At 39.0% G+C, this 12,517-nt stretch overlaps 1 protein-coding gene across 1 annotated transcript in view; it reads left to right on the top strand.

Annotated features, from left to right (window-relative positions):
- LOC137627280 (flagellar attachment zone protein 1-like) overlaps nucleotides 1–11,351 on the top strand; it is a 40,553-nt gene extending 29,202 nt beyond the window's left edge. Inside the window, exons 2-3 of the mRNA XM_068358361.1 lie at nucleotides 8,952–10,382; nucleotides 11,220–11,351. Coding sequence (XP_068214462.1) covers nucleotides 8,952–10,382; nucleotides 11,220–11,351 — 1,563 coding nt within the window. The remainder of the gene's footprint in view (nucleotides 1–8,951; nucleotides 10,383–11,219) is intronic.
- The last annotated feature ends 1,166 nt before the right edge of the window (nucleotides 11,352–12,517 follow it).

Here is a 12,517-nt window from a genome sequence, read left to right as displayed (position 1 = left end):
GAGGAAATGGCTGAGGAGGAACTGGAAAAACTCTGGAAAGAATTTGCTGGTGTTAAAGCAGAGAATAGACGACTGAAGAGAGACCTCTCGGAGGAGAGAGCCACAAGAAATACGTTGATGAAGGCCGACGAGAAGAATAAAATTCTGGAAGAAGTAGTTAGGAATCTAACTTCAGTGGCAGACGAATTTGCAATTTATAAGGAAAAGTATCAAGATATGATGGAAAGAAACACGAAGCTGGAGATGGAATTAAACCATAAGAATTACGCTATTAGCCAACTTGTAGACGGTCTCTCTCAAACACACCCCGAGTTGAAGGAATTATATCACATGGACATTTCTGGTGAGCAGACTGGGGATGTAATATGGGATAGCCAGTTGAATAGATTCGCCCTTCAAGAGACGAGAAGGCAGGGCTGGAAAAAAAACTAAAGAGGAATTATATCCCAACGCAAAATATGAAAAAAAAACTGGGGATTATAATATCGCAACCAAAAAAAATAAAAAATATAAAAAATGGTGATTATTATATCGCCACCAAAAAAAAAAAAAAAATGGTGATTATAATATCGCCACCAAAAAAAAATAGAAAATATAAAAAATGGTGATTATAATATCGCCACCAAAAAACAAAAAAATTTTTATAGGAAAAAGGGAATAAAATTTGTTTGATTTTATTTTGGAAAGGAATTTTTTTTTTCTGTTTAGTTTTGTTTGGAAAGGAATAATCTTTTTGTTAAGTTTTGTGCTTCACCCATTCTGGACAGGTTCAGGACATCAGTTTCACTGGAAAGGACACCAGAAACGATTCGGCTTAAAGGAAGCTTGGATGGACTGCCCCCAGCTTAAAGGACGCAAGGCTAACTTTCCAGCTTGAACGATGCTTGGAATAATCTGGAGGACTGGTGCTGCAGAGGGAAGAAACCTGGCTGAGTTTAATATGCTATGTACCTTGATGGGGTGTACAGGACCTTTGTCAAGTGTACAAATGGTCGGATATCTAGATCTATTCCTTTGGATACCAACCTTCGGGTGGTTCTGGGGGAATAATCTAGAAGACTGGCTATGAAGAAGGATGAAGCTGGGATTCTTCTAGTATGCAGACAAGTTCTTGGAGGTTGAACCAAGACATCTTTGGCTGGGAAGAGAAGCTGCATCTTTTGGAGGTAGTCCTTCATCAGTCCAAATTTTTAGGAACTCGCAGCTGTGGAGCATCAAATAGCAGGAGCAGATGATAGTAACAGCTATCAAAAGTTAGCAGCAGTGGCAGAACCAGCAGCAATGGGAATACAATGGTTAGCAGTAGCTAGCAGCAGTCGCAGCTGAAGTTAGCAGCAGTATGCAGCAGACGTTAACAGAAGCAGCTAGCAGCAGCTAGGAGCAACAGCAAGCAGCATGTGCTAGCAGCAGCAGCTTGCAGCAGCAACAGTTGCAGTAGCCAACGGCTGCAGCAGAAGCGAGCAGCAAGCTACAGCAGGCTGCAGCAGCAGCAGCAGCTAGCAAAAGCAGCAGCAGCAGCTAGCAAAAGCAGCAGCAGCAGCTAGCAAAAGCAGCAGCAGCAGCTAGCAAAAGCAGCAGCAGCTACCAAAGGTAGCAGCAGCTGCAGCTAGCAAAGGCAGCTGAAGCAGCAGTCTGCAGAAGCAGCAGTAAGCAGCAGCAGCAGCAGCTAGCAAAAGCAGCAGCAGCTACAAAAGGTAGCAGCAGCTGCAGCTAGCAAAAGCAGCAGCAGCAGCAATCTGCAAAAGCGGCAGTAAGCAGCAGCAGCAGCCGCAAGCAAGAGCAGCAGTAGCAGCAGCAAGCAGCAGCACTTGCAACAGCAGCTTGCAGTAGCAAATAGCAGCAGCTAGTAGCCGAAAGCAACGTTGCAGCATACAACAGCTAGCAATAGCAGAGACTGCAGCTAGCAGCAGCAGTAATTAACAGCTACAATTGATAGCAGCTAACAGCATCAGTTATGAGAGAGCATTATAGGATAAAGTACTGTCTCAGTTGGAAGGATCAAGTATTTGGACTATGGAAGATGAACAAAAAAGGAACTTTGTTTTGAGGAGGAAATATCCTTTGATGTAGTGGTAGAGCCTACATTATAGGATAAAGTACTGTCTCAGTTGGAACGATCAAGTATTTGGACTATGGAAGATGGACGGAAAAAGGAACTTTGTTTTGAGGAGGAAATATCCTTTGATGTTGTGGTACAGGCCTACATTATAGGATAAAGTACTGTCTCAGTTGGAACGATCAAGTAGTTGGACTATGGAAGATGGACAGAAAAAGGAACTTTGTTTTGAGGAGGAAATATCCTTTGATGTAGTGGTGCAGGCCTACATTATAGGATAAAGTACTGTCTCAGTTGGAACGATCAAGTATTTGGACTATGGAAGATGGACAGGAAAAGGAACTTTGTTTTGAGAAGGAAATATCCTTTGATGTAGTGGTACATGCCTACATTATAGGATAAAGTACTGTCTCAGTTGGAACAATCAAGTAGTTGGACTATGGAACATGGACAGAAAAAGGAACTTTGTTTTGAGAAGGAAATATCCTTTGATGTAGTGGTACAGGCCTACATTATAGGATAAAGTACTGTCTCAGTTGGAACGATCAAGTATTTGGACTATGGAAGATGGACAGAAAAAGGAACTTTGTTTTGAGAAGGAAATATCCTTTGATGTAGTGGTACAGGCCTACATTATAGGATAAAGTACTGTCTCAGTTGGAACGATCAAGTATTTGGACTATGGAAGATGGACAGAAAAAGGACCTTTGTTTTGAGGAGGATATATCCTTTGATGTAGTGGTACAGGCCTACATTATAGGATAAAGTACTGTCTCAGTTGGAACGATCAAGTATTTGGACTATGGAAGATGGACAGAAAAAGGACCTTTGTTTTGAGGAGGAAATATCCTTTGATGTAGTGGTACAGGCCTACATTATAGGATAAAGTACTGTCTCAGTTGGAACGATCAAGTATTTGGACTATGGAAGATGGACAGATAAAGGACCTTTGTTTTGAGGAGGAAATATCCTTTGATGTTGTGGTACAGGCTTACATTATAGGATAAAGTACTATCTCAATTGGAACAATCAAGTATTTGGACTATGGAAGATGGACAGAAAAAGGAACTTTGTTTTGTGGAGGAAATATCCTTTGATGTAGTGGTACAGGCCTACATTATAGGATAAGGTACTGTCTCACTTGGAACGATCAAGTATTTGGACTATGGAAGATGGACAGAAAAAGGAACTTTGTTTTGAGAAGGAAATATCCTTTGAGGTAGTGGTACACGCCTACATTATAGGATAAAGTACTGCCTCAGTTGGAAGGATCAAGTAGTTGGACTTTGGAAGATGGACAGAAAAAGAAACTGTTTTTTGAGGAGGAAATATCTTTTGATGTAGAAGTACAAGCCTATATCATCGGATAAAGTACTGCCTTAGTTGGAAGGATCAAGTAGTTGGACTTTGGAAGATGGACAGGAAAAGGAACTCTTTTTTGAGGAGGAAATATCCTTTGATGTAGAAGTAAAAGCCTATATTATCGGATAAAGTACTGCCTCAGTTGGAAGGATCAAGTAGTTGGAATATGGAATATGGACAGGAAAAGGAACTCTTTTTTGAGGAGGAAATATCCTTTGATGTAGAAGTACAAGCCTATATCATCGGATAAAGTACTGCCTCAGTTGGAAGGATCAAGTAGTTGGACTTTGGAAAATGGACAGGAAAAGGAACTCTTTTTTGAGGAGGAAATATCCTTTGATGTAGAAGTACAAGCCTATATCATCGGATAAAGTACTGCCTCAGTTGGAAGGATCAAGTAGTTGGACTTTGTAAGACTGACAGGAAAAGGAACTCTTTTTTGAGGAGGAAATATCCTTTGATGTAGAAGTACAAGCCTATATCATCGGATAAAGTACTGCCTTAGTTGGAAGGATCAAGTAGTTGGACTTTGGAAGATGGACAGGAAAAGGAACTCTTTTTTGAGGAGGAAATATCCTTTGATGTAGAAGTAAAAGCCTATATTATCGGATAAAGTACTGCCTCAGTTGGAAGGATCAAGTAGTTGGACTATGGAATATGGACAGGAAAAGGAACTCTTTTTTGAGGAGGAAATATCCTTTGATGTAGAAGTACAAGCCTATATCATCGGATAAAGTACTGCCTCAGTTGGAAGGATCAAGTAGTTGGACTTTGGAAGATGGACAGGAAAAGGAACTCTTTTTTGAGGAGGAAATATCCTTTGATGTAGAAGTACAAGCCTATATCATCGGATAAAGTACTGCCTTAGTTGGAAGGATCAAGTAGTTGGACTTTGGAAGATGGACAGGAAAAGGAACTCTTTTTTGAGGAGGAAATATCCTTTGATGTAGAAGTACAAGCCTATATCATCGGATAAAGTACTGCCTCAGTTGGAAGGATCAAGTAGTTGGACTTTGTAAGACTGACAGGAAAAGGAACTCTTTTTTGAGGAGGAAATATCCTTTGATGTAGAAGTACAAGCCTATATCATCGGATAAAGTACTGCCTTAGTTGGAAGGATCAAGTAGTTGGACTTTGGAAGATGGACAGGAAAAGGAACTCTTTTTTGAGGAGGAAATATCCTTTGATGTAGAAGTAAAAGCCTATATTATCGGATAAAGTACTGCCTCAGTTGGAAGGATCAAGTAGTTGGACTATGGAATATGGACAGGAAAAGGAACTCTTTTTTGAGGAGGAAATATCCTTTGATGTAGAAGTACAAGCCTATATCATCGGATAAAGTACTGCCTTAGTTGGAAGGATCAAGTAGTTGGACTTTGGAAGATGGACAGGAAAAGGAACTCTTTTTTGAGGAGGAAATATCCTTTGATGTAGGAATACAAGCCCATATCATCGGATAAAGTACTGCCTTAGTTGGAAGGATCAAGTAGTTTGACTTTGGAAGATGGACAGGAAAAGGAACTGCCTTAGTTGGAAGGATCAAGTAGTTGGACTTTGGAAGATGGACAGGAAAAGGAACTCTTTTTTGAGGAGGAAATATCCTTTGATGTAAAAGTACAAGCCTATATCATCGGATAAAGTACTGCCCTAGTTGAAAGGATCAAGTAGTTGGACTATGGAAGATCGAGAGAAAAAGGAACTCTTTTTTGAGGAGGAAATATCCTTTGATGTAGAAGTACAAGCCTATATCATCGGATAAAGTACTGCCTTAGTTGACAGGATCACGTAGTTGGAACATGGAAGATGGACAGGAAAAGGAACTCTTTTTTGAGGAGGAAATATCCTTTGATGTTGTGGTACAGGCCTACATTATAGGATAAAGTACTGTCTCAGTTGGAACGATCAAGTATTTGGACTATGGAAGATGGACAGAAAAGGGACCTTTGTTTTGAGGAGGAAATATCCTTTGATGTTGTGGTACAGGCCTACATTATAGGATAAAGTACTGTCTCAGTTGGAACGATCAAGTATTTGGACTATGGAAGATGGACAGGAAAAGGACCTTTGTTTTGAGGAGGAAATATCCTTTGATGTTGTGGTACAGGCCTACATTATAGGATAAAGTACTGTCTCAGTTGGAACGATCATGTATTTGGACTATGGAAGATGGACAGAAAAAGGAACTTTGTTTTGAGGAGGAAATATCCTTTGATGTAGTGGTACAGGCCTACATTATAGGATAAAGTACTGTCTCAGTTGGAACGATCAAGTATTTAGACTATGGAAGATGGACAGAAAAAGGAACTTTGTTTTGAAGAGGAAATATCCTTTGATGTAGTGGTACATGCCTACATTATAGGATAAAGTACTGTCTCAGTTGGAACGATCAAGTATTTGAACTATGGAAGATGGACAGAAAAAGGAACTTTGTTTTGAGGAGGAAATATCCTTTGATGTAGTGGTACAGGCCTACATTATAGGATAAAGTACTGTCTCAGTTGGAACGATCATGTATTTGGACTATGGAAGATGGACAGAAAAATGAACTTTGTTTTGAGGAGGAAATATCCTTTGATGTAGTGGTACAGGCCTACATTATAGGATAAAGTACTGTCTCAGTTGGAACGATCAAGTAGTTGGTCTATGGAAGATGAACAGAAAAAGGAACTTTGTTTTGAGGAGGAAATATCCTTTGATGTAGTGGTACAGGCCTACATTATAGGATAAAGTACTGTCTCAGTTGGAACGATCAAGTATTTGGACTATGGAAGATGGACAGAAAAAGGAACTTTGTTTTGAGGAAGGAATATCCTTTGATGTAGTGGTACATGCCTACATTATAGGATAAAGTACTGTCTCAGTTGGAAGGATCAAGTACTTGGACTATGGAAGATGGACAGAAAAATGAACTTTGTTTTGAGGAGGAAATATCCTTTGATGTAGTGGTAAATGCCTATATTATAGGATTAGGCACTTCAAGTCAATTTTGATTCCAGAGGGTATTACCACAACGAATTATCTTGCAAAGAGTGTCATATCAAACAATATCTTTGACTAATAATAAATATATAAACTAATATACCAAACTAGAAATTTGTTAAAAGGCAAAATATAGATTTTTAATGAAACGTCAAAAAAAAAAAAAAAATTGAAAGACCTTGGTAAACAAGCCAACGAGGTGGTTGGTTCTTCCAATACATATTCTGTATCTTGCATACAGTCAGTCAATGGCAGTAATCACTCTCTGTGATAACTTCTGTAATTTTGAGAAAGGGGATTTAAAATATGTATCAATAATAATATGTTTTATAGTACAGTTTTGCGGGTCAAGGCGATACACAAACTCTTTCACAACGTTAAGGAATCTTCGCTCAGAAAGCGATATATAAATATATATATATATATATATATATATACATATATATATATATATGTATATATACATATATATATATATATATATATACACCATATATAAAGACCGAATAGATAATCAAAAATGTTTGAGTAACTACTAGTGAATTGATAATTTATATCAGATTATTACACAGTTACCCAAGCTAAGTACTATTCTCATATGTACACTGATATATACATATATATATATATATATATATATATACTTACATATAATATATATATATATATATATATATATGGACTGACGAAATCTAACTGAAGCCTTTCGCGTCAATATGCTCAGGGGGACATGATAATGATAATATATATGGATATATACTGTACATACATACACCCAGATAAGTAGGTTTGTATGTACATATATATGTGTGTGTATACATACATACATACATACATATGGATATATATATATATATATATATACATATTAATTTGTAAGTATGTATGTATCTGTATGGATATATATATATATATATATATACATATATATACATATATATATATTATATATATATATATATATATGTGTGTGTGTGTGTGTAAGTATATATACACATACGCATATATATATATATATATATATATGAATATATACAAGCATATACATACATGCATACTATATATATATATATATATATAATATATATATATAATATATATATATACATATATATGTGTGTGTGTATTCTGTACACACATACATACATATATAATTGTATGTAACATATGTATATATATATATATATATATATTTGTACATATATATGCATATATATTTATATATATATATATATATATATGTATATGTACATATATATACATATATATTTATATATATATATATGTATATATATATATATATATATACAGAGAGAGAGAGAGAGAGAGAGAGAGAGAGAGAGATGACCATTTCAGAATCATCTTTGTGGACATCGATTGAGCTCCCAAAGTCTGCAGGATTTTCTCGTCTTCACTGAATCTTTGAGTCGGTTTTCTGCCAGGTCTTGTTCCGTTTCTCAAGGGCTTCAGAATTATTTTTGTCTCTAACTGATCCCCCAAAGGCAGAGAGAGAGAGAGAGAGAGAGAGAGAGAGAGAGAGAGAGAGACCATTTCAGAATCGTCTTTGTGGACATCTTTGATTGAGCTCCAAATGTCTGCAGGATTTTCTCGTCTTCACTGATTCTTTGAGTCGGTTTTCTAAGAGAGAGAGAGAGAGAGAGAGAGAGAGAGAGAGAGAGAGAGAGAGAGAGACCATTTCAGAATCGTCGTTGTAAACATCTTCGATTGAGCTCCCAACGTCTGCAGGATTTTCTCGTCTTCACTGAATCTTTGAGTCGGTTTTCTGAGAGAGAGAGAGAGAGAGAGAGAGAGAGAGAGAGAGAGAGAGAGAAGACCATTTCAGAATCGTTGTAAACATCTTCGATTGCGCTCCCAAAGTCTGCAGGATTTTCTCGTCTTCACTGAATCTTTGAGTCGGTTTTCTGATAGAGAGAGAGAGAGAGAGAGAGAGAGAGAGAGAGAGAGAGAAGAGAGAGAGAGAGAGAAGACCATTTCAGAATCGTCGTTGTAAACATCTTCGATTGAGCTCCCAAAGTCTGCAGGATTTTCTCGTCTTCACTGAATCTTTGAGTCGGTTTTCTGAGAGAGAGAGAGAGAGAGAGAGAGAGAGAGAGAGAGAGAGAACCATTTCAGAATCGTCGTTGTAAACATCTTCGATTGAGCTCCCAAAGTCTGCAGGATTTTCACGTCTTCACTGGATCTTTGAGTCGGTTTTTTGAGAGAGAGAGAGAGAGAGAGAGAGAGAGAGAGAGAGAGAGAGAGAGAGACCATTTCAGAATCGTCGTTGTAAACATCTTCGATTGAGCTCCCAAAGTCTGCAGGATTTTCTCGTCTTCACTGGATCTTTGAGTCGGTTTTCTGCCAGGTCTTCAGTATTATTTCGTCTCTATTGTTTTTTTGCCAGGCCTTGAACTGTTTTCTCAATGGCTGCTACGGGATTATTTTGTCTCCAGCGATGACTGAAAATCTTCATCTTCCTTGGGTCCAGGAATTCTTCGTCTTCAGAGAAATGTGTCAATATTTTTTTTTCTAATTTTGATGCTATATTCGTTAGCCATGGAAGGCATTGAGTAAATCCTTACTATACATAATGGTGAGATTTATGACTGACAGACTGATTTTAATGGGATCTTTGACTGCTTTTGGCGTCATGGCATGGTGGTGGGGAGACGAGGATTCACATAGAGAAGCAGAAAAATTCTTAGATTCGATGGATCGGGAAGAAATGGAGAGACTACAATCAGCAGTCTACGATGGGGCAAATTATGTTGCCGAAGAAACTAAGGAACACGCACAATTGGAGGAAGCATCACAAAAGGATCTTGGTGAGGAGTTGGACGGAGCAAAGGAGGGAATTAAGTTTGATGATTTCATCGCTAGAATACACCAAGAGACAGAAACGACCAATGACTTACAACGCATCTGTGAAGAGGTGCATGGAGCAGAGGAAGAAGAAATAGAGTTATCTACGGACAACATAGCCATATCAGCTTTAAATGCAGAATTAGATAGAGCGAATAAGAAAATTAAGGATCTTATGGCCAGTCTAGAGAAAGCTGAAAGTCAAAACGATGAACTTCGAGAGGAGCTTTCGGCCAAGACGTTTGTTCAGGTAAGAGAAATTGAGGTATGTAATAACATCGGTAACTTAGCTTTAATGGATGATTTACAAAGAGCAAATAAGAATATAGAGTCGCTTTGTGTAAGTCTAAAAAAAGCTGAAGCTCGAAACGATCAAATTCGTGATGAGCTTTTCGCCAAGGCATACGTAGAAAAGGAATTAGAAAATGCCCGTGAGGAAATTCGGATACTCGAGAAGAAGCTGGAAAGAGTAACAGAAGATCTCAAGATAGCCAATGAGAAACTTCTGGAAAAGAGCGACTTGGAGGAATACGTCGAAAGTGCTGATAAGGAGATCCGAACACTCTGGGCTGAACTGGACAGTGTTAAGGCTGAAAACAAGAGACTGAAGACCGAAAACGTTGGTCAAAAGGCAGCTTTAGAAAGTGAACTTAACGCTGCAGTCGAGGAGGTCTATAGAATAGGAACTAAATTGGATACTGTCCTGGATGAGAACACCAAATTGAAGACTGAACTATTAAATAAGAAAGACGTGGTGTGCGATCTGGAAATGGCTGAGGAGGAACTGGAAAAACTCTGGAAAGAATTTGCTGGTGTTAAAGCAGAGAATAGACGACTGAAGAGAGACCTCTCGGAGGAGAGAGCCACAAGAAATACGTTGATGAAGGCCGACGAGAAGAATAAAATTCTGGAAGAAGTAGTTAGGAATCTAACTTCAGTGGCAGACGAATTTGCAATTTATAAGGAAAAGTATCAAGATATGATGGAAAGAAACACGAAGCTGGAGATGGAATTAAACCATAAGAATTACGCTATTAGCCAACTTGTAGACGGTCTCTCTCAAACACACCCCGAGTTGAAGGAATTATATCACATAGACATTTCTGGTGAGCAGACTGGGGATGTAATATGGGATAGCCAGTTGAATAGATTCGCCCTTCAAGAGACGAGAAGGCAGTGCTGGAAAAAAAACTAAAGAGGAATTATATCCCAACGCAAAATATGAAAAAAAAACTGGGGATTATAATATCGCCACCAAAAAAAATAAAAAAATATAAAAAATGGTGATTATTAAATCGCCACCAAAAAAAAAAAAAAAAAATGGTGATTATAATATCACCACCAAAAAAAAATAAAAAATATAAAAAATGGTGATTATAATATCGCCACCAAAAAACAAAAAAATTTTTATAGGAAAAAGGGAATAAAATTTGTTTGATTTTATTTTGGAAAGGAATTTTTTTTTTCTGTTTAGTTTTGTTTGGAAAGGAATAATCTTTTTGTTAAGTTTTGTGCTTCACCCATTCTGGACAGGTTCAGGACATCAGTTTCACTGGAAAGGACACCAGAAACGATTCGGCTTAAAGGAAGCTTGGATGGACTGCCCCCAGCTTAAAGGACGCAAGGCTAACTTTCCAGCTTGAACGATGCTTGGAATAATCTGGAGGACTGGTGCTGCAGAGGGAAGAAACCTGGCTGAGTTTAATATGCTATGTACCTTGATGGGGTGTACAGGACCTTTGTCAAGTGTACAAATGGTCGGATATCTAGATCTATTCCTTTGGATACCAACCTTCGGGTGGTTCTGGGGGAATAATCTAGAAGACTGGCTATGAAGAAGGATGAAGCTGGGATTCTTCTAGTATGCAGACAAGTTCTTGGAGGTTGAACCAAGACATCTTTGGCTGGGAAGAGAAGCTGCATCTTTTGGAGGTAGTCCTTCATCAGTCCAAATTTTTAGGAACTCGCAGCTGTGGAGCATCAAATAGCAGGAGCAGATGATAGTAACAGCTATCAAAAGTTAGCAGCAGTGGCAGAACCAGCAGCAATGGGAATACAATGGTTAGCAGTAGCTAGCAGCAGTCGCAGCTGAAGTTAGCAGCAGTATGCAGCAGACGTTAACAGAAGCAGCTAGCAGCAGCTAGGAGCAACAGCAAGCAGCATGTGCTAGCAGCAGCAGCTTGCAGCAGCAACAGTTGCAGTAGCCAACGGCTGCAGCAGAAGCGAGCAGCAAGCTACAGCAGGCTGCAGCAGCAGCAGCAGCTAGCAAAAGCAGCAGCAGCAGCTAGCAAAAGCAGCAGCAGCAGCTAGCAAAAGCAGCAGCAGCAGCTAGCAAAAGCAGCAGCAGCAGCTAGCAAAAGCAGCAGCAGCTACCAAAGGTAGCAGCAGCTGCAGCTAGCAAAGGCAGCTGAAGCAGCAGTCTGCAGAAGCAGCAGTAAGCAGCAGCAGCAGCAGCTAGCAAAAGCAGCAGCAGCTACAAAAGGTAGCAGCAGCTGCAGCTAGCAAAAGCAGCAGCAGCAGCAATCTGCAAAAGCGGCAGTAAGCAGCAGCAGCAGCCGCAAGCAAGAGCAGCAGTAGCAGCAGCAAGCAGCAGCACTTGCAACAGCAGCTTGCAGTAGCAAATAGCAGCAGCTAGTAGCCGAAAGCAACGTTGCAGCATACAACAGCTAGCAATAGCAGAGACTGCAGCTAGCAGCAGCAGTAATTAACAGCTACAATTGATAGCAGCTAACAGCATCAGTTATGAGAGAGCATTATAGGATAAAGTACTGTCTCAGTTGGAAGGATCAAGTATTTGGACTATGGAAGATGAACAAAAAAGGAACTTTGTTTTGAGGAGGAAATATCCTTTGATGTAGTGGTAGAGCCTACATTATAGGATAAAGTACTGTCTCAGTTGGAACGATCAAGTATTTGGACTATGGAAGATGGACGGAAAAAGGAACTTTGTTTTGAGGAGGAAATATCCTTTGATGTTGTGGTACAGGCCTACATTATAGGATAAAGTACTGTCTCAGTTGGAACGATCAAGTAGTTGGACTATGGAAGATGGACAGAAAAAAGGAACTTTGTTTTGAGGAGGAAATATCCTTTGATGTAGTGGTACAGGCCTACATTATAGGATAAAGTACTGTCTCAGTTGGAACGATCAAGTATTTGGACTATGGAAGATGGACAGGAAAAGGAACTTTGTTTTGAGAAGGAAATATCCTTTGATGTAGTGGTACATGCCTACATTATAGGATAAAGTACTGTCTC

Source organism: Palaemon carinicauda, chromosome 35 (assembly GCF_036898095.1).
Source record: "Palaemon carinicauda isolate YSFRI2023 chromosome 35, ASM3689809v2, whole genome shotgun sequence".
Lineage (NCBI taxonomy): Eukaryota > Metazoa > Arthropoda > Malacostraca > Decapoda > Palaemonidae > Palaemon > Palaemon carinicauda.
The sequence above is the reverse complement of the archived record's forward strand: the minus strand, read 5'-3'. Positions and strand labels throughout refer to the sequence as shown.